The 23,686-nt window shown below is 36.4% G+C and overlaps 2 protein-coding genes across 2 annotated transcripts in view; one reads left to right on the plus strand and one right to left on the minus strand.

The window, feature by feature from the left end:
- Positions 1 to 23,686, plus strand: part of LOC134789988 (phospholipid scramblase 2) — a 412,262-nt gene that overhangs the window by 35,336 nt on the left and 353,240 nt on the right. The window lies entirely within an intron of this gene.
- LOC134789513 (regulator of microtubule dynamics protein 1-like) lies at positions 7,431 to 9,654 on the minus strand. The gene is made up of 4 exons (XM_063760091.1): positions 9,479 to 9,654; positions 8,557 to 8,742; positions 8,188 to 8,439; positions 7,431 to 7,892 (listed from the first exon to the last, which is right to left on the minus strand). The coding sequence occupies exons 1-4, from the start codon at positions 9,575 to 9,577 to the stop codon at positions 7,542 to 7,544; spliced, it is 888 nt and encodes a 295-aa protein (XP_063616161.1). The 5' UTR covers positions 9,578 to 9,654; the 3' UTR covers positions 7,431 to 7,541.

Raw genomic sequence — 23,686 nt, forward strand, 5'->3', positions numbered from 1 at the left:
AAGATAATGTAAGTATTTCTGTTGCCGCTATAACAAGGAATACTAAAAACAAAATAAAATAAATATTTAGTGGGGCTCCGATATAACAAACGTGATTTTTTTGCCGTTTTTTGCATATGGGCACGGAACCCTACGTGCGCGAGTCCGACTTGCACTTGGCCGGTTTTTTAAATTATAATATTAGGTCTTGGTTCAAAGTTTGTTTGGGGTTAGCTGGATGAAGGGATAACTTCATCTTTATAATTTAAAATGTATCTGTTGCTGTGCTGGACTGTTTTAAACTTACCTACGATAAAATGTTTATTATTTACCTAATCACTTAGTGCCACTTGCACCATACCACTAACCCGGGGTTAACCGGTTAAACCATTAACCTAGTGTCAAATTGTACTGGTAACCATGGCTACTCTAGGTTGAATCAGTTAACCCCGGGTTAGTGAATGGTGCAAGTGGCCCTTAGTGGGCTACAACTAAGGCTAATTAAGTAATTACTAATTATGGCTAATAGAAAGTTACCTTGTCTACTTGCAGCATGTTGAGGAAATTCTCATAATAATTGGTATTCCGACAGTGGAGGTGCGGAAAGATTTAACTTTGAACAGGCTCTTTTTAGGGTTTTGTAGTCACCTAGCTAGAAACCCTTATAGTTTCGCCATGTCTGTCTGTCCGAGGCTTTGCTCCGTGATCGTTAGTGTTAGAAAGCTGCAATTTGGCATGGGTACATATATCATGCATTTGCGGCAACAATAAAATAAAAACTATAAAAATTTTTTTTTGTTCCAATAGCGTGGGGTACCGTTGGATAGGTCTTTCAAAACGAATAAGGAGACCCTTTTTTGATATAGTTAATTTTTCGGAAATAATCGCTCCAAAAGAAAAAAAAAATGTGCACCCCTCTAACTTTTGAACCATGGGTCCAAAAAGTATGACAAAAATCGTGAAACAAAAGCTTAATAAATAATTTCAATGAAAACTATAGCAAACATGATCGGTCCAGTCGTTTTTGAGTTATTGCTAAAAATCTCCTTTTTCTTAGTAAAAAGACGTACAAAGCGCTGCAAATAGGTACTCCCTGTAATTTATAATGTACCTACATGATACTTACGAATATCCCCCGTTTGGCCTATTTTGACAGAATCGTAACTACGAAACTCTACACTGAGCAATTGAGCATGGCTCGACATGTAGCGTATTTTCCTGTCTTGCCAAAGTCTCTCCGTTCAAAATGATCGCCACAAACGTGACGAATCTCCTGCAACTTTTCTATGGGTAAATGAACGAGATCTTCTTTTCCAGTCTAGCTTGTCTAACCCAAGTTATACACCTGTAAGCAAAGTGGTTTTGGCTACCTTTTCATTGTGTACTGTAAACATAATATTGAGGGACACAAATGATGCAAATTAAATCAATAAGTATTGCAAACATAAGAGGAAGATAGTAGTAGTAAGTATGTGCTTTAAAGTGATTGCGACATTTGGGTTCATGCAGGACTACTTTCAGATAGCTAAAATATGAAATTGAATAACACGTAAGCTTTTATAGTAATAAAAGGTCATATTTGAAAAAGAAATGGAGATTATAGAGATTCGATGATGATAAACAACGTGGGTTGTGTCGGTCTAATAAGTACCCTGTGCCCTAACTATTAGAAGAGACTTACAGGTAGCAAACATAGCAAATTCAAATAATACACCGCATAAGTAGCAAATAATATTTTTAGGAATTTATAAATTGAAATAGACGTCATCTTTGAATGCCTGGGCACTGGGAAGTATTTCACCAACAACTTTGATAACTAGAGACTGATGACCCCACAGTCAAACTCATTGTTGAGTTTTGCTGGGCTATGACTATTTTTAAGAATACCTCTGTATTTTATTAAATAAATAAATAAATAACATTTAGGGCGAGCAATACGTGCTTGTTCCTCCTATTACGGAGTGGCGGAGACCGGATTCGAACCGGCGTCTCGGTCGGTCTTTAGCTTGTTACGCGGCTGATAAATCAAAATGTTTAATAAAATAATTTGATTTGTTCCCTGGTAGTATTTCGGAACTTGTAGACTTACCGCTGTTCATCCTTGAGAAATCTGGCAAAGAATCCTCCTCGAGTGATTTCTCAGACACCGCATATTTCACAATATCGGTTTTTGCCGGCCATTGTACTATTTTACAACAGTACGGGTTTCTGTTTCAAGTCACCACAAAACTCAGGAGAAGCAAACTCAACTTTAGAAAACTGTTATTATTTTGCAAAATTTGCACACGAATTATGTCAATTTTGTATTTCAAAATGGTTGCCGCTCGTATACGCATAATGTCAAGTTGGCATTTCAACAGTGCTGCCGCCAATGCCACGCCGCTGAACTAATTGTGACAAATATCTTTGCTATACGTTTGTTCGTAGTAAGAGAGTTTCTCGCCACTGCAGCTAACTTGTAATACATATGTTTTTTTTTAACGAAATTCGCAAATCGAACTAAACGGCTGATACCACAGATAGCATTCTAAATGTGATATGAACGAATTCAATATCATACGTAATAGCGCTGGGCTAGTGAGGTAAAAGCAAGGCAACCAACATAAAACTAAAAAAAGCCAAAATCCGATGGTTACGTTTCAACAAATGGAACATATGGCGTCATATACTTCTTAAGCCCGCTCCACACTCGTGCGCGAAGCCGCGAATCGTATAATTCGCCGTATTACATTACGGCTAACCGTATTCAAAAACAGGGGCGTTTTGAAATGCGGCGGTTCAACGATTAGCCGGATTGAATGCGGCTGAATGAGAATCCGCCGGAATGTATTCGGTGCCATACGTTCTTCAACACGGGTAACCATGGGCTAGCCGTAATGTATGTAATACAGCGAGTCATTAGCCGCCGCTTTGACAGTTTTTAGTTCCCATTTTTAACACTCGTGGCGCTGCCTGACAAACAACAACAAACTATGAAAAACGCTGGGATGTCCATCAAATCTGGAGATCGTCGGACTGTTTCTTTTCAAAAAACATTTCCTTCGCAACTTAACTAGACGGAGCCCTGCTTCGCGGAGCTCCTATTTCTGAGCGGTTTGCCCTTCGGGCATCTGAAGCTACCTAACGAACCTAACCTACCTACCTATTAATTTAGTGAGACGTCCGTGAAAACATTACACTTTGGGGAAAAAAGTGTAGGTAGGTAAGTAGGTTAGGTTCGTTAGGTAGCTTCAGATGCCCGAAGGACAAACCGCCCAGAAATAGGAGCCCCGCAAAGCGGGGCTCCGTCTATTAAAGTTGTGAAGGAAATGTTTTGGAAAAGAAACATGTAGTGCGGTGGGACCATGGTAAAAATAAATTAAATTGCAAACATTGTCAAACTCCGGTTACGTAGGCGACCGAAAGAACTGGTCACTCTACAATCTAAATAGTAGTACGATGCGGCTAAACGTAGGCCGTCTTATTGAAGAACGTATCGCAATGACAATCCGGCTAATCGTCAAACCGCCGCATTTCAAAACGCCCGTTTTTGAAAACGGCTAGCCGTAATGTAATACGGCGGATTATACGATCTGACTATAGAGGGAGAGCTAGCCACGGGAATAGGTATGCAATTTATAGAGCGACGAAATCCATCTAGTTAGTGTGCCATACTATCATTATTAATCAATCCGGGCGCCTGGCAGCTATTCAGCGGTGGGTGCGGGAGTGGATGGGCAACAAAGGGGTTGTAAAATCAATTGAAGGTGTGCAATTTATAGAGCTCTGAGTTTGATGTGGTATAATAGCTAATTATGTATTTAATTCGAACATAACACTGCCAGGCGTTTTAATTGGGGGAAAACTAGTGCCAGGTGACGTACAAGGTGCGGAAAAAAGTGCCAAAGTTGTCTCATTTATAGAGGTCTGGGCCTTTACTTTTTCATTAGAGTGGACCTTCAAAATCGTGTGTGCAAAAATACAGGCGCAAATATTCAGTCGATCACCCCGCCAGGCGACGACAAAGAGCAACTGGCCTCGCGCCGCTCGGGCCGCCCGCGTCGACCGCGCTGCCGTGTCACGCCCAACGCTCCGCAACTTGAGTTCTTTAGATGTGTTACGGATAACCAGTCTAAATCATCTTTAAAATTGTTGACAAATTTGAATTCGACGAAGGTACAATTCAGGTACAATTGTTTTTCAAATGCAGAGAAAATATGTCAAGAAACTTATTTGTAAAGTAATACGTGCCATGTCTGATCACACGTATGTCATGTAACTTGACTTGCATGACTTCGTGTGACCAATAATTATAGTATAGAAGAGTTGGTAATGCGGAACTCTTCAACTCGAATTAAATGAAAACTTTTGAATGAAGGTTAATCTGAAGAAGCTTTGGCTTTCCAATCAGCGTGATCTGGTGACCACATTTCCTACGAGTATATTATAAAAAAAAAAAATACGATGAATCTTCAACGATAACAGCATTTGAATCATTCAAATTTTAAATTATCTCGAAACTCAACTTCACACTGTCACACCCACCGCTGAACAGCTGCCAGGCGCCCGGATTCATAAATAATGATGGTATGGCACACTAACTAGAAAGATTTCGTCTCTCTATAATTTGCAAGCCTATTTTGGTACTTTTTCGCGAATCTTGCACGTCACCTGGCACTAGTTTTCCCCCAATTAAATCGCCTGGCATTGTTATATTTCAATTAAATACATATTTAGCTATTATATCACACCAAAATCAGAGCTCTATAAATTGCACATCTTCGATTCATTTTACAACCCCTTTGTTGCCCAACCACTCCCACACCCACCGCTAAACAGCTGCCAGGCGCCCGGATTAATTAATAATGATAGTATTGCACACTAACTAGAAAGATTTCGTTTCTCTATAAATTGCAAACCTGTTTTGGTACTTTTTCGCGAATCTTGTACGTCACCTGGCACTACTTTTCCCCCAATTAAAACACCTGGCATTGTTATATTTGAATTAAATACATATTTAGCTATTATATCACACCAAAATCAGAGCTCTATAAATTGCACACCTTCGATTGATTTTACAACCCCTTTGTTGCCCAACCACTCCCACACCCACCGCTAAACAGCTGCCAGGCGCCCGGATTAATTAATAATGATAGTATTGCACACTAACTAGAAAGATTTCGTTGCTCTATAAATTGCAAACCTATTTTGGTACTTTTTCGCGAAATCTTGTACGTCACCTGGCACTACTTTTCCCCCAATTAAAACGCCTGGCATTGTTATATTTGAATTAAATACATATTTAGCTATTATATCACACCAAAATCAGAGCTCTATAAATTGCACACCTTCGATTGATTTTACAACCCCTTTGTTGCCCAACCATTCCCGCACCCACCGCTAAACAGCTGCCAGGCGCCCGGATTAATTAATAATGATAGTATGGCACACTAACTAGAGGGATTTCGTTGCTCTATAAATTGCATACCTATTTCCGTGGCTAGCTCTTAGACCACTACGACATATAGATGGTCAAGCAAATCTTGTCAGTAGAAAAAGGCGCGAAATTCAAATTTTCTATGAGACCATATCCCTTCGCGCCTACATTTTTCAATATTGCCGCCTTTTTCTACTGAAAAGATCTGCTTGAACAGCTATCGGGCCCGGGCTATAACCGCGAAAATCGAATTCGCAAATTGCGGGCATCTTTTCTTTCTCTGCCTGCGACATCGCTAACTGTCCGACGAAAGTTCACGTCCGTTTCGGAATCATAAAAAAAAGAAAGCGCTTCCATTTTCCATTTAAGGCCGAAAGATGGCAGCCCTCCTAGTGTAGCCAGTTTGAGTACCGGTTCGAGTTAGGGGCTATTCATAAATTACGTCATTTCAAATTAGGGGGGAGGGAGGGTCTGGAGATCGGATGATGGTAGCATGACATAGGAGGAAACGGGGTGATTCGAAGCATGATTGTTGGATGATTTTAGAGGGGAGGGGTCAAAAATCGATGATGTACCTAATTTATGGACAGCCCCTTAGCCCGAAGCAGCGAATTTAGGTATAGTTGATCAAGCAAATCGTGTCAATAAAAAAAGGCGCGTAATTCAAATTTTCTATGGGACGTAAGATAACCCCTCGTGCCTACATTTTTTTTAATTTCCTTTTTCTACTGACAAGATTTGCTTGACCAACTATAAGTATACACTTTTCCTTTAAAGCGTATCCAGATTAGTTAATTTTTTGCCAATCTAATTCAATTGCCCGATCGAATCAGGAGGTGCGGACGCAAGAATAGCAATTTGTGAGGCCAGTATTTTCGTTCTGGGGTATTTTTAGGGTTCCGTACCCAAAGGGTAAAACGGGACCCTATTACTAAGACTTCGCTGTCCGTCCGTCCGTCCGTCTGTCACCAGGCTGTATCTCACGAACCGTGATAGCTAGACTGTTGAAATTTTCACAGATGATGTATTTCTGTTGCCGCTATAACAACAAATACTAAAAACAGAATAAAATAAAGATTTAAATGGGGCTCCCATACAACAAACGTGATTTTTGACCAAAGTTAAGCAACGTCGGGAGTGGTCAGTACTTGGATGGGTGACCGTTTTTTTTTTTGCTTTTTTTTCGTTTTTTTTTTTGCATTATGGTACGGAACCCTTCGTGCGCGAGTCCGACTCGCACTTGCCCGGTTTTTCAATTTAGAGGGCTCTAATATCACCATAAATCTAAAATTGGAGATTGACGCCAATTTCATTTCTGATCAAATCGACTGATTTGATCAGTCTTGTCTGGATACCACTTTATTTTTAAGCATTACCAAATATTGCTGTAAAATAATTTAATAAAATAATAACTACTTAATATCTAATATATCATTTATTACAAAAATTAAGTAAAAAAATAATTAACATGTAAGTATATCTTATTTATATGTACCAGTACCACTTATGTAATACAGAAAAAAGAAAACACTGTTCATCTTTTCTGTGTACCTATGCAATACTCAATTAGTGTTTGTTTATTTTCTTTATTGGAAACTTGCTTGCAATTTTGAGCCCAACATAAGTGTCCAGATGCACTTCTTATATCAATTTCAATAGATCTCAATCAAATAATTGTCTAAACGACACTTGTTGAACGAACAACAATATTGGGAATGCATTGAATGGTGTCAATTTAGGTGACGGTGGCAGAACCAATCAACTTGATCTTGATCACACAAAGCATTACAAAACTCAGCAACACTATTTGGCAACAGTGTTATAGATATAGGTACCTATTTAAAATTTAGCAATGAATTATTAATTCTGAAGTTATGAATTCCGTCGCAAAATCCAGCAAACCATTAAAAATGAGAGGGCTTCTCATATTTCAAGATTTCTGGTACTTTTGAGTACAGTCTACAAAACAAAGTAGTTACAGTTATTGTCAAATATATGTTTACATGTAAAAAAAAATTAAGCATATCTTTGATGTCAACTGTACATTAAAAGTGGCAAGTGAACTTATAATAATAACTCCTAATCCATGACCCATGACCATATTATCAGAATATATCATTGAATTAGCGTATTCACTTGTGAACAATCATTTTAATTGCTTCAGTAATTCTGCAGCTTCTTTATTTGCTTGATGATCGTCATTTGTCTTAGCTGGATAACTAGCTGCAAGCTTTAAGTAATATTTCGCTTGATCTTCTTTTTTCAATTTTAAATAGCAGTTCCCCAATCTAAGCAAGTTTAAACTGTAGAATCTTGGTCGAGTTGATTCTGCTTTAAGGAAATATTCCAATGCTTCTTCATACGTAGAATAAGGAGGTGATGCAAAGAAGGTCTCTGCTATTTTCCTTTGATGCCAGGGCATTTCACTGACTTGGTAACACCATTCTCCTAGCATGTATAAAGTAGTTGCATCATTTGGATTGTGTACAACAGCCATCTGAAATGAAAAACTATTTAATTCATCCTTAAAATTAAATCAAATCTAACCAATAAGAAAAAGGTTGATATGCTAGAACAGCTTGAATGTTACATTACATCAGGGGGCTATACATAACTTACGTCATTTCAAATTGGGGGGGGTCTGGACATTGGATGATGGTAGCATGACGCAGGAGGAAACGGGGTCATTCGAAGCATGATTTTTGGATGATGGGTCAAAAATAGATGACGTAATTTATGAACAGCCCCTCATGCCATATTCCATAATTGTTGATTAAAAGTGTATTATTTACATCCATATGTTTCTTCACATTTTGAAGTTGCTTTATCCGTTCCTTGAGGCCGATTTCTGTGCTTTCTGCATCGAGCAATAATGCATACCACTTATGTACAGCATAGTTTTCATAATTGTCTTCCAGTATACGAGATATAATATGATATGCTTCTGAGATTAATTGCCTTTTATAAGATTTTTCATATTTTGATTCCTTTGCCATATTATACATCGCCCGGCAAAGTCTCCACTGTATTTCTACATCATTGCTCTGAAAAAAAAAAAAATATTTTCTTTTATTTAACAGTAGAAAGCAGATAGTTTCACAGCTATGAAATGGGCAAATGATTGAAATGCTTTGGAAAAATAAATGGATAGCTGAACATACCTTGCAGTTTTTTAAATACTGGTAGCATTCCTCTATATGTCCATTTTCAAACAATTGATCAGCGTGATCTAGAGTCGCAAAAATAGCAGGTTTTTTGGGATCTGAGGTTTGTGCTTGTGACCTCCAGAATAGTGCCCCCATTAACATTGGGACATTTTTTAGAAAGCCATATATTGGCATTTTCTCCTGAAACGAAAGGTTTAAATGCAAATGACAGATTTTGAATATTTTATATTAAAAATACACTTTCAATAAGCAGTAAGTAGTAGATGAGAACTCTGTACATGGCCAGCAGTAGAAAGCGTAGAAATTTATTTAAAAAACCGGGCAAGTGCGAGTCGGACTCGCGCACGAAGGGTTCCGTACCATGATGCAAAAAAAAAACAAAAAAAAAGCAAAAAAAAAAAACGGTCACCCATCCAAATACTGACCACTCCCGACGTTGCTTAACTTTGGTCAAAAATCACGTTTGTTGTATGGGAGCCCCATTTAAATCTTTATTTTATTCTGTTTTTAGTATTTGTTGTTATAGCGGCAACAGAAATACATCATCTGTGAAAATTTCAACTGTCTAGCTATCACGGTTCGTGAGATACAGCCTGGTGACAGACGGACGGACGGACGGACGGACGGACAGCGAAGTCTTAGTAATAGGGTCCCGTTTTACCCTTTGGGTACGGAACCCTAAAAAGACTTTGAAACCGTTAGATACCAATGTAAACAAAATATCCTACATTATCCAAGTATGAATTTAGTTGATGTGGCTGATGGAAGTAAACCAAGGAAATTAAGTTTAATATCAAAAGCAGTATTCAACTTGCATTAACAATAGTTGTCTTGTTAATTTACCAGTTTATTTTCAATTAATCGTTCAAGTTCTAATTATTTTGACTAGGTACTTCAAAAACTACAAGTTTCTTACATTTTTTCGCAGCACTACATTGTTATGCTGTAGCTTCCTGTATTTAAGTAGAAATTGCACAGCCACAAATCTAGTGGTTGCGAAAATCAAACTCATCATGAATTAGTTCTTAAAACTCCACATAGATATTATATTGTAATTATAAACAACAATAAACCAAAGTCCATTGAAAACACTGATTGAAAATGACAACTTGACATGACAACCCAAATGCAACACATATGCAACCCAATCAACCTCTATTCTAGTCATATAAGTTCTGAAACCCCACATATTTCCGCTTTACAGTGTTATCGTGACATATATAAAGTAAGTATTATCGTGACCTGTTATTACACTTAGAAGATTATTGCTCCATTACTTGATAACAAAATAAAATGTTCATTAAGCGCAAAAATTTGCCAAGTTTTGGTTTATCCTTTCGTTGAATTGAGTGAAAACTTTCAATTTCAGAACCTATCCCAAAATCACCCAATAACGCCACAGATAAAGATAAAGCCAACTCTAAAGTAGCTAACACACTATCGCACCGCACCAAGGTCATTGTGGGATGCACCCATAAGTAAGAGGGAGAAAGCGATATCTCTTTCTCCCTCTTACTTATGGGTGCGTCCCACAATGACCTTGGTGCGGTGCGATAGTGTGTTAGCTACTTAGACGAACGCCAGTGGACCAAAGAATATAGTAAAGAATATACTATGCAGTTGGACGGTTTCTAAACCAAGCAAGGCGACAACGTAAGGAGACAAATATATTATTGTTTCCCATAGAAGGTAGGATCGCATAGAAGTGGTATACGCGTGCCTCCGTGAGGGACAAAACATACGCAAATGCGACACTGTGATTGGTCGAATTCATTTGTTGCCCACCATTCTCCATACTAATAAAAAGGTGGGGAACAAACAAAAAGTGAGACTGTGACAAGGACAAGCAATAATACCGCTTTCTCTGCTACTCGTACTGAAAGATACATAAGACTATCCCGTTCTGTCAGTTACCCCCACCACTCATGCCAGATCCAGGTATATCCTAGATTCATGTTGTTTCCTGTTTTATTTACAACATTTCAAGCATTATTGTTAGTAGAATGTAAACAAAAAAGATAGCAAGTAGCTTTTTTGAGGCTCACGAGAGAATACCATAGTTTTTTTATTTCTTCTTATAATTTGGGTAGAGTCTGTGCGGAAAGAGAAGAGTCGTGAAATGTATGGAGCCCAATTTACATTCCACTCTTTACGCACATTCCGCACAGACTCTAACCAAGTTTTTTTTATCTGGCAAGAATTTTCAAAAATCAATTTCTACCCGGTACAAGCAAGGGCGGTTGAGTTGTTCTGTTGACAGTTTGGTGAAGTGATAAAAAAATCGTATTTTGCGATTATGTTTCTTGTGTAAAAATAGTTTTTCTAGCATTTCAACTATGCAGAGATCAGGTAATATTATCATTACTACTTAGAAATCGTATTGGCCTACCAAATGCAAATAAGACATTCATTCGCGCCAACAGCTTTTTTATTTAATTTAGTAAAGATATTTTGTTGTTTATTCATATTGGTTTGTTCTGACCAGCCTTCATGTTTCCTTTAACTGCCTGATTTATTATTTGATCAACATGTAAAGCACAATTTATAATTTCGAATGTAAGTGTGCCTTGCATTTCACGTTTCTAAGTATCATAGTATCAGATCACCATTCAGCATCTAGTGCTCCTAGTTTTGATCTGAATTCAGAGTATTCGTGTGAACATAAATCAAGTTACAGGTTTTATTTATAATTTAAACTCTTTATTATACTCCCAATTTAGTAAAATGAATAACCTGATACATTTTATTTGTTAAATATAAAAAAAAATTGAAATGAGCATATATCTACAGTTTGAAATAGGTACTTATTGTGAATACTTTAAAAATTAAACTTTAATATATATTGATGCAGATATCACTTTGATTCTTTTGCTTTCAGATTATTAGTTATAATTGTATTTAATTTCATTTTTGTTCCTTGAGTTATGAATGTTATCTACTATATTATATCTAAGTATGTACGTACCTATTTATCTATACCGGGTGGGGCCTGTAATAGGAGCAATAAATTAAAGTGTGGGCTGTACTCCTAAAACTGACCAACATTTTTGTTCAGCAACATTTAAAAATATCTTGTGTTTTGATTAAAACACACACACTACACTACGTTAAATGTATAATTAGTTAAATAGGTTATAGTGTATAAAAACTGAGCGCATCTCGCCATCAAACGTAACAGTTTGGCGAGAATATAAATGTTTAGTACATAAGTTGTAAATTTAAATATATAAATAAAAAAAAAAAAAAACTAAAGTTCATTATGTTTGCGAATTTTGTTATTATTAATAAAAGGCCTGACAAGCGACATCAATTTGAAAGAGGATGGCGTACATTGAAGATAATAATTAATTTCTATGAAAAATAGGAAGTGTAAAGTTGTCCTAATTTTAAAAATTTTTGATTAAATGGTCACCATTTGAGGAGTACAATCTATGTTTTAATCATTTGCTTGTGTTACAGGTACCAGCCGGTATAAGTAGATATATTGTTGCCTAGTACTCATAGTAAAAGGTTTAATGCTTAGTTTGGCGCTAGGCCAATCTGTGTAAGATTGTCCACAAATAATAAAGAAATTAATTTTCCTCTTTTTTGTTTACTCAGCATATATTATCTTGTATCCATTGAAATCAGCTATTACTAAACTATGCCCCTGCGGCGACAACTCAATGTAGTAATTCCCACACATTAAAAAAAAAATTAAGTATTGGCTCGTGTTGGACTCATTACTAACATAGTGTGACCACTACACTTTCTGTACGACATGATGTTTTATTTGGATGTGACAAGAATTAATCATATTTCATCATTCTACTACATTATGCTGTAAGGTACCAAGAGCATAATTCTACTGTCATGTCTGTCTAAAGAATCAGTCATCTTTTATAACATTACTAGATATTCATGTAGCTCCCCAGAACCCCATTGCGTCCATATAAGAGCGAAGGAGCCGTTCATTTATTATGTAAGATTTTTGCAAATTTTTGAGCCCTTCCCACTGTGTAAGAAAAGTTAAAAATGGACCAAGCCCCTCCCTCTGTAAAAAAATATTACATATTAATCTAAAAGAAAAAATGAATGCCGCATGCTTTGTTTGTTTTTTTTATTTAACTTGCCCTGTTAGTGGTAGGGGAGCCCAAGAGGGGATTTTTGTGTTTACTTGAACGCGTCAGATTAAGATACGAGTGATATCTTGGTACCCCGTGTAGTCTACCTTTACCCCTTTTAGCCATCTATGTTGAGCCCTTGGTTGGTGGGGGGTTCAACAAATTGTTAAGCAGATTGTGGATTTGGTCATATTACCCAAATTAACGCTATAATAGGCCTAATGACAGTAACAAAGAATCATGGAAATAATGGTTTCAAAGAAATGTATATGTTAATACGATTCTAAAAAATGGCCCAATCTCAGTATAAACTCAAGGATTATTAATATATTCAATAAAATAAAAGTGCAAAATTCTCCAATCGGCCATTTTTACTGGAACGCCAATCAGAAGCGATCTAAGAAGTGACGTCATCAATCCATGACATATTTCTTAGAGCAACATAGACAACCTCATTGACCGTAATCCATACGTCCTCACCAAAGAGTTTGGAGGTTCAAAAAAAATTAATATTTCGCCACTAAACATTTATTACGTCCAAAAAATATTATTACACGATATAAAGTAAATATCTATTTGTTATTATCCAAATAAAATGCTAAATAATACGATATTTCACCAACAAACTTTTTTAATTATTTGGCTGAATGGAACTATCATTGCCATGTTGGCTGTCGTAACTAGAAAAAATTAAAAATAGTGAATAGAATCAGGCGTTACTTTGCGGAAATCCATACTAATTAAAACCAAAATATTATTTTGCTAATCCGCGAAAAGATAACGTGCTAGTCAATCAGTGCTAACCCGTTATACAACGGGTATAACGGGTTAGCACTGATTGACTAGCACGTTATCTTTTCGCGGATTAGCAAAATAATATTTTGGTTTTAATTAAAATTAAAAATTAAAAAGTAAAACCGGCGCTCGGTGATTTTTACTCAAAATTTACATGTATCTAAATAATTCATCTTAAATTGCAACCGTGTGAGAGTTTTTGTATAAAATGAGTTATTGTGATAAATTTTTGTAATGTATTTATCATCCCTAATCGTAATATATGATATGATGCTGAATTAACAATATCATTCGGATTCAAGGGAAATTCGTAACTGTAAGTATGTAAACAATGTCTACCACCCTACCACCAACTAATTTATGACGTCACAAATGGCGTGCGAGGCGTTTTCGCGCGAGGTTTAAACTAACTATAATAAAATGCAATTATTTATGTTAAATCTTATGAGTATAGCTGAAATATTGTGTTTTTCGGAACCAATACAAGTGTACCGAGGGTGCATTACATTTGTTATAATTACTTTTCGTATATTATAGTTTGATATATCGTTATTTTGAATAACGTAATAAATGGCATACTACCGTAATACCTAATTAGCGGTATACATAATGTTATTATTGGTATAATGGTCATAAGGTATCTTTACACTTTGTCTAATATACATTGTCATAATTATTACATACTCTAAAGCATATTATTTGTTATAACAAGTGACTACACATAATTATTTGTGTGGCATAATAGTTGCATGACATAAATGGGTTAGGTTAGGTTGGAATTGTGACTCCGCACAAACGAATAACCACCTAACAAAAGGAGGGTTAGAACTTTGACCCTCCGTAGAATAAAATACTCTGGCAAAAAAGTGGTTTAGTTTAGGTTTGAACTGCGGCCCCCGTAGAACGAAAACCGTGAAAAAATTGGTTAGGTTAGGTTAGAACTGCGACCTCCCTAGAATAAAATAGTTAGCAAAAGCAGTAGGGCTGCGTACTAGTTATAAAAAGTATGTAAAGCTTTACGTTATCAGTAAATTAAATATGACAAAAAATGTTATACAATATATGTATTTATACTTGATAAAATTGTATGAAGTATTACGTTATACAAAAATATAATATAACAAATGTCATTATAAAATATGTCTATATACTATTTGTAAATTATATTACACTAGGCATTATATCAATGACAGTTTAGATGAAATCACAATATAATAAAGGAAACGTATAATAAAAATTACATTATAACATATAATAATATATCAAATGGCGTTATAACAAATATATGATAGTTATTTTTATAATTATATTAAACTTTACACACCCGTGTACCGACAATATTAAAAGGGTTTTCAAAATTTGTCATCAGGCCTATTGTGCTATTACTAAATCTGATAATTATTTGCACGGATTTCCTTAATCTGACGGTTACAATGTAAAAATTAGGCGTCAAACTTGTGTTCGTCAGATTAAGAAAATGCCTACAAATAAGTGTTATATTAAGCTATGGAAAAAATATAGCATTAACGTGGGCAGAAACGACCAAACCCACAAACTGCTTAAACAATTTTTTAACCCTTTACCAACCTCCCGAACTTTAAAAAAAATTGTAGACGCTTTCCGGCTCGCTGAAAAAAAAAAACTTTATGTAACTTTTTTTTCTTATCTAATATTTCGATTCCAATAGGTCTGTACGACGCTCGAGGAAATCCAGATTTAGCATCGTGGGCTCCCCTAGAGTTTGTTCGGAAAGAGAATGGGGCCCAATACATTCCACAACTCATCTCTTTCAGAACATACTCTAGTATGTATGTTAGTTGGTTAGTTAGTATGGGTCAAATCGTGGAAGTAAAATTTGACCTATTTTCCGATTTTCGAGCCCAGCAAAAAGAAGAGTGGCGATTACTCCACCGACAAGAGCATAGCTCTTAAATATAGATGATGACCGATTTCCGATTGAGCGGACATTTTTTATACATATATGCAATGTAAATCGGATGACAATGCAATATTATAATGCCATGGAGCTGATCTGATGATGGAGACAGGAGGTGGCCATAGAAACTCCGTGATAAAACAATGAAAACTAATTGTGTTTGGGGTTGTTAGAATTGTCTCCAAGAGTATAAGTTACATGTGGAAAGAAACGTCTGCGATTAAAGCTTGTACCGAAAATTCAATTTATGCAAAAAACTTATTCTTAATCATAACTTTGCGCATTTTTGTGATCTTACGTAAGAGAGAGATCAAAACTCCATCCTACTCCTACCCTCTTGTAAGAAAAAATATTAATAAGATACTGTCGATCCATCTCTCCCTAAAGGCTACGTCACACAGGCGCGGCGTTAGCGGGCGGCGCGTGAGCGGGGCGCGCCGTTTTTACATATAAAACGCTCACGCCGCGCTCACACCCCGCCCGGAAAACGCGCCTGTGTGACGGAACCTTAAATCGTCTTACGTAATAAATGAATGGCGCCCAACTTACTGTTACTAAAAGTAAATGCGTATCGCAGAGCCATACCTCTCACCTCGCCTTTGTCTGAACCCTGCGGTGGCATTGTTTCGTGCTCGGAGCGTGACCTCATCCCGGTGCGCCCTGGCGTGACCTTCCTACTGTAATCGACACCCCTTCTCATGGTTGCGTGTCCCTTGTCAACACTGAAAAAACAGAGGTGATGACAGCTGTTAGAAAGTTAGATTTTACTTGTTAAGTGGGGTGCTCGCTTCGGGAACGTTACTAGTGTCATTTCTTACAAGTTGCCACGGCAATACTAAGTATTATACTCGGAGCAACTTAAGTTATGTTGTGAATTGACCCTTATATACATATTCATGAAGCTAAGGCTATGAGTTAATCTAGTAGGTCTTAGGGTCAATTACTGTCAAAACTCTATTCTTACGTCGTTGCTCTGACTGTAGCGCCTATAGCGCTCGAGAAATGGTATTCTTTCCGTATTAAGAAATGTTTTCCAAATTTAGTCTACTTAAATTATAATTAAAATTGTAACTTTTATTCCATTCGCATGAGACTTATGAAATATCTGAGATTACTAGCTGAGCTCATAATTCGGGTTACTTCGATATGTAAATGAAATTTAATAAACCATACCTAAGTACATATTTGAAATAGTTTTAATATCTTTTCATTTCCTGCGTTTTAAACTACCGACAGTTATGAATAGAGTATTCATTATGCAGTTGTTAAAAAGTTCATCGCAATCATCCAATGCGATGTTTTATTTTTAACTGACTTCTTGCATTTTATTGTGACAGTGTTGAAGATGGTATTGGGCCAAAGCTCTCATTAAAGTAATTGATCATTTAAGATTGCAAAGACATCATTTCCAAATTGCGCCAACTGACACACTGAAATTGCATTGGAATCGTATGATTTCTGCGTCCCGTTTTCGCTCTACAGGCACAACACAAGGCAGCCACGATGTGAGAGCGTGACGTACTTTATTAATTTTATTATGTTCGTATTAGGCGCATGGTACGCAAAATAGGCGCAATAATATGACGTCGAGTTGCGGAAACCAAGCCCGCGAAAACCTATATGTTCGTATTAGAATTGAAGTACATTTATTATGGAGCGAGTAGACTAGGTATTCAATGTGTATTCATGACTTGAGTGCGGTCTAACCTCGTTTATTGCGTCGCGAATTAAAATGTGCGCTTACTTATTGCAATACTATAATTAAAATTACACAATTTAGCACTGTCGTCTGTCCCCATTATATATGTACCTACATATATGAAGTTATTATGTACTTAGAAGTTACGAACAAGTTTAAAAAATCAGCATGCCATATTGTAGGTACCTATCACCTATTATAACTTAAAAAAAAAACTAGTATTCTTTTAAACGTTGAATGTCACATGTGGTTGTAATCTTTAAAAAGTTGTCAGTTTTTAAAAATTGCTTTTAGATAATCCAAATGGTAATTAAGGCAAATGTAACGCAATCGATAAATAATGACGTGTGAAATTATGGAGTAGATAAATTAGTCACCTAAAGTGGCTCCTCAAAAAATGCTGACGTCATGAAACTCAGAAAGATTAGGAGGCGTCCCATACCCGGTAGCGCGATATGTATCCTGGGCATAGGTATTAATTGATTAGGTATAGGTAAGCAGGTACAAGTACAATTTGCATTTGTGGCCATTTCTCCATATAAACGTAATGTCGTGTTTCCTCCCTAAACGGATTTGGAAAATATTTTTCGTTTTTTTCTACCATCAACATTTTAATTAATTACATATAAGAATTAAGACTAACCAAATGCAATGAAAATTGTCTAGTTACTATACTTATAACGTTAAGTTTACACTCTCGGCAATTCGATTCCATAAATAGGTATATAAAAAGTTAGGGACATAAGTAGATAGCAAAAATCCTTATAACTAACGAATTCGTCGAAGTTTGAAGGCGAAATTCGGGAAATACGAAAAGCTATTGAAATCGGTCCACGGCTTTTATCTTTTTCAACCTCTGTATGTCCGCATGTAGTTTTCCAACAAGGGTAGTGAGAGAAACATTTAGTTTCCAGAATTGAATGTCACACTCACACTTACTAGCTTTATCTCCTACTCGTTATTGATCTTAACATCCATTTACTTACTTTTAACGCTGCCCTAAATACTAATCAGCATAAAACCTGAAACCATTTCTCTCGTTACTCGGTAAGTGTCCGAGATGGCTGACCTTAAGCCAGCAACGGCCACTCCGCCGGAATCTGCGGAGTTGCGAATTCTCAGCATGCACCATTCCCACAAATAGCATGTATTGTTGTGCCCTGCGTGGCGTTTACTTACGTTGCACCTCGTTCGCGGCTCAGTCGCGTACGCGCGCCGGCCTTCTCCGACGAGATTCACGAGTTCAACAAATCTTAAACCAAGTTCATCGGTCTAAACCTACCCTAACAATCTAACTCGGCCACTGTCAATATTTGTGAGTGACGACATGTTTATTGACAAATACATTGATCGCCTCGAAACATGCTCAACTGTGGCACTTGTGTTTTGATTTCAACGGCTGTGCTCTGACGTTTAATTTGTTTATGGATATTATGTGTCTTTAGTTCTTTGATCTGAGCTTTACGCGGACAACATAAAAGGATATAATGGAGGCTATGGATACATCTTCTCTTACATGTAAGGTTTATGTTTATATTTTTATATCCTATATTGCGTAATTGTTTAAAATAATACATATTGTGTTCATAATATAAATAATAGGGTATTAACATAATTGTATGTTTGCTCTTGTTATTTGCTAATTTCAAAATTTAGTTACTCTCAAGTCAAGCTTCTCAATTGAATTGGTCTGTCATCATCATCATCGATTAATAAATTTCACCATGAATGCATGTATTGTAAGATGAATGTACAATACCTAACTTGCGGTCATTCTGTCCACCTATATACCTATTGTATTTGCCGATTCTGTCCTTCAATTCTGTTTTGCCACCTTGCAAAAATCTCTAGTTATTTCTAACCTTTGTTACCTACCAATGTTATATTAACCTTTGTACTGTGTTTAGTACTTACAGCGTCGTAGTGCTTGTCATAAATACTATGTCAGTCGTTTATTGACCTCGCTGATTTTGTATTTAACTATAAACTTTGGGAATAACTAATTGGTCAGACTATTTATGTTGAAAAGTAATAAATTTCTCCAGGCGTGAATATTTTTATAACCTTGTTAAATGGTACTTACACTCTCTTCCGAAATTCTTATAGTGACGGAAGTGTCTTATGAATGTAAATAATACTCCAATTTATTATGCGGTTACATATATCTGTAATATATAAGTACAAACAAAAATAAATTCTTGTCTCTCAATCTCTGAGTCTATTTTCCTTTGATTCGTTTGGGTGCATCCCAAGTATCCCAACTAACAATTTGAGGCAAAATTTAGGTTTATACGACCAAATTTTATGGTCGTATAAACGTCGTATATACGTTTATACGACGCGATTTGGGCGCAGCTTATTCAACTCAAAGTCGTAAAAAAGTTGAGTAATGGTCGTGATAATACTTATTTAGTTGCATAGTCGTCGTATATGCGTCGCCGATTCAACACTTCGTCGTATAAATAGTAACTACTACGACGCTTATTCGACTTAAGGAAGAGTAGTGGTGATAAATACGATATTTATACGACTTTAAGTTGAGTTATCGTCGCTTAAAGGTCGTATAAATAGCTTATTTCTCAACGTAAGTTCCGCGTCGGCTTGTGTTAAAAATGACACCAATATTAACAGCAAGTGGTATGAATTTGTATCTTTGAAAGAAGGTATAAGTAGCCATTTTTATTAAGTTGGTGGTTTATGAAATAGGAGACAAAAGTGTATATAATATCTGTAAACTACTGCGCAGTTAAATTTACTGATGATTGCTATATACGTTTATAACTAATTGTTGATGCGCTTTTAAAATTCTTACTTATTTAATTATTTTGATTAACAAATTATTAAGCAGATGCCTTATGCGACCGTTATACAACTTGAGGTTCTATAATCTATACGTTTGAATTGGAATGGTCGCCATAGCTTTTCAAAAGTTGTATAAAAGTTTATTTTACCACATCTATTCGACTGTTGGTTAAATAGCGGTAGTATAATAGCACTTTTGCTACTTAAATACGGATAGCGGTCGCTATAGTAACAGTTATTCGACTGTCCTATAAGGAACACTTTTACGACGTGTAAGCAACTATTAGTAGTTTAAAAGTCGCATAATGGACATTCATACCACAAAATTGTCGTGACTACGACATTATTACGACCATAATAATGAGGACCTCTATGCGACCAACTGTCGTGTAAGAAAGTTTTATAGGAGTCGTCGTGATACCTACTATACGACTGTCGTATAAAATGGTAGAATAAACGTTTATTCGACCTTGCTATACGACAATAAGTTTACCGACTATTAGTTGTATAAAATGGTAGAATAAACGTTTATTCGACCTTGCTATACGACTATAAGTTTCACCGACTATTTAGTTGTATAAAATGGTAGAATAAACATTTATTCGACCTTGCTACCCGACAATAAGTTTAACCGACTATTTAGTTGCATAATGCACCATTAGTCAAAATGACGACTGTTATGCTACCTTTATAGTACTTCGAGTCGTATAGCTACTTGTTATACGACTAAATTGTTTGTTGGGATATATGGTTAACTTAACCGTAGTCGACAATTGTTTAGTTCCTCGTCCCTCGTCAATTGTTTATATTTTCGTTAGTGTATAGAAAAATAAAACAATTGCGATTGAAACAATAGTAGCCTATAGATGTACTGACATTGGTGTCATTTCCAATAGTCGTCGCACTGGAAGATAACGATTCTTCATTTCACATTCTATTTTTGAAATTATTTCATGAATTTACATGGATGTTAGGCATTCATTAGAACCAGATACTGAGGACGTAGATTTATGTTGCTGTATACGTAAGCTGTCGTGAAATATTGTTTGTTTTTAAGTTCAATAGAGTTAGACCAAGACAAGTTTGCTACGATTTTGATAGCACACGCAGTGCAAGTGTTATTTTAAACGTCAAATTTTATGAAATTATGACGTATAAATAAGACTTGCATCGTTGCAGACTTTTCTTGGTTTAACTGTAGTTATGAAGAATAGCAAATAATGTTTTATTTTTCTGTTTCATGTGCCACATGTTCATCAACTGCAAATTTAGCGGTGAGTACTTACCTTTATTCATAATATTAAATTATTTTCATCCTATTATCTTACATACGTGAGATAAGAAAGCACAGGGTAAGTACCTATGTCCAAAAGTTACTAGACCATTGGTTACGTCCAATATTAAAGTTTAAAGTAGACGTGTGCGCCGCGCCGGCGCGCCGCCGCCGCCGGGCTTTTTGACCACGCCGCCGCCGCCGATAAATGATCGGCGTGAAATCGGCGTGACCTTGAGTGTTGTTAATTAGCTATTCCAAGTTGGTTTTTGGATTACGTAATGGATTTTTTGTATTATTTATGTTATAGTTCTCAAATATGCATCAATTATTAATTAAAGGAAACTGAATAGCCAGTTGCAGAAACTATTTGACATACCAATTAAAGTAACTGAGTAAACCTAAGTATTCACCGTCAACTGATAACGAACGAACGAAGACTGCTGCTTACACTTTGGACAGAACAAACCCCTCCATTCTCAAAGAGCTCTATATCGCCACTCATCTCTTCCCAACATGCCATGGGTGAGCCCTTAGATTCTTCGGACATATTATCCAACGCATGATGTGGAGAAACACATGAATTTAAGCCGAATGAATGTCAAACTAAAAGGCAATACTAAAAGGAGTCCGCCAAGGATGTATTTTATCCCCAAGCCTTTTTAACTTATTTTCCGAACGTATCTTTTCAGAAGCCTTTGAGGGGGTTGAAGTGGGCATTAAATGTAATGGAAAGTATATTAATAATTTAAGATATTTACTCAGTAAAATTTCTTTCACTGTTCCCTTAAGGAGGTTAAGGCACTTTCGTCCCATTAGTATTAATCAGGCTTCCACGAAATATAGAAAAAACAGTTTCTTGTGCAGGGCAGGCATGAGTTTAAATAAAGTTTTACTGAATTTAGACTTTGATGTATTTAGTGATAGCATATCGGTAATAAGAAATAAATTAATTGCATTTTTTATGGGTGATACTTCTAGCGCGGGTTCGGGCTTGGCTTACTGAAGTATACGAGTACTACATGGGTGCACTTGTATATATATTTGTATTTTCTGTATTTCGGTTTTTTCTTGAAGTTTTGTGCAGTCGGCGGTGGAAGTGCATGGCCACTTTATGAATGTTTTCCATTCCTAATGTGCCTATGCAGTTTTGCAGCTAGTTGTACACAGGAACCTTGGCTTGTGCTGTTGCTTAACTTGTGTGTGTAACTGATTTGTGATTATATTTCTTCTTTATTTACCTACTTAATTTTTATAAGTGAGAACCTGTAATTGGCTCTGTGAATCTATTTTAGTTTTTGCAAATGTTTATAGCTGTTGGTTTTCCATGTATGTAATAAAAATAAAATAAAATAAATATGCCGACGATACCGTCCTGCTAGCAAATAGTGCTGAAGAATTACAACACCTATTAAATCGTTTAGACTCCAAAATAAGTTATTACAAGTTGAAAATTAACATTAGCAAAACTAAATTTATGGTAGTAAGCAAATCTAGTACAACTCCACACATTTTAAAATTAAATAATACACCATTAGAAAAGGTACAAAAGTACAGGTATCTGGGCTGCTGGCTGAACGAGAACTGGGACGTGGAGCAGGAAATACGTGTCAGGATAGAGATTGCGCGAAATGCCTTTATAAAAATGCAGTCTATTTACTCCAACAAGGATATCAACCTAAAGCTTCGTTGGAGACTTGTGAAGTGCTATGTACTATCAGTACTTGTCTATGGCTGCGAAACGTGGACTCTTAATAAAGCTATAGAAAAGAAAATAGAAGCTATTGAAATGTGGCTATATAGGCGTATGTTAAAAATCTCCTGGACCTATAGAGTTACAAATGTGGAAGTACTTAAAAGAATGAACAAAAAGTTAGAGGTTTTGATCACAGTAAAAAGAAGGAAAATATCATATTTTGGACACATATACAGGAATGACTAATATAATATACTACAACTAATATTGGAAGGAAAAATTGATGGCAAGAGAGGAAGGGGAAGAAGGAGGGTCACCTGGCTTGACAACATAAAAAAATGGACGAACATGGATAACGCAGCCACGCTGGCAAGAATGGCTAAGAGCAGGAGAGAGATGGCAAAGGTGGTCGCCGACGTCCGTTAGGGCATGGCAAATGAAGAAGAAGAAGAATGGCAAACGTGCTCGAGTTGGAGCATGTGTGAGATGGTCGAACGCTATGAAGAAGTCGGCTTGCAGCAATCTGCACCGTGCAGTCCATACGGCTTATGGCCGCACAAAATGGAGACAAATTACATGTGGTCGCGAGCCTTAGCAATGAGAAAACGAGAAAGAAGATACGTCTCAGTAAGCCTAGTGCTTGTACGATAAGAAAACCATTAAAAAGAAGCCATAGCAGTCCACTATAGTCTAGCAAATGTCAAGGATATGTGGAATTCTGTTTTGTTAAAGTACGTCATTTTTAATAGGATAAGCCATGGAAAGCTTGAGAAAACGGAGAGTTACAGATCGGATCCAAGATCATTGGGACCAGGTAACC

The sequence above is a fragment of the Cydia splendana genome, chromosome 4 (assembly GCF_910591565.1).
Source record: "Cydia splendana chromosome 4, ilCydSple1.2, whole genome shotgun sequence".
NCBI lineage: Eukaryota > Metazoa > Arthropoda > Insecta > Lepidoptera > Tortricidae > Cydia > Cydia splendana.

Excerpts from the sequence above, each read along its gene's own strand:
- LOC134789513 (XM_063760091.1), bottom strand. The coding sequence starts at position 9,577 with ATGATGAGTTTGATTTTCGCAACCACTAGATTTGTGGCTGTGCAATTT. Across the intron at positions 8,743-9,478 it reads ATGTAGTGCTGCGAAAAAAT|GAGAAAATGCCAATATATGG; the intron begins GTAAGAAACTTG and ends CTTTCGTTTCAG. Across the intron at positions 8,440-8,556 it reads AGTATTTAAAAAACTGCAAG|AGCAATGATGTAGAAATACA; the intron begins GTATGTTCAGCT and ends TTTTTTTTTCAG.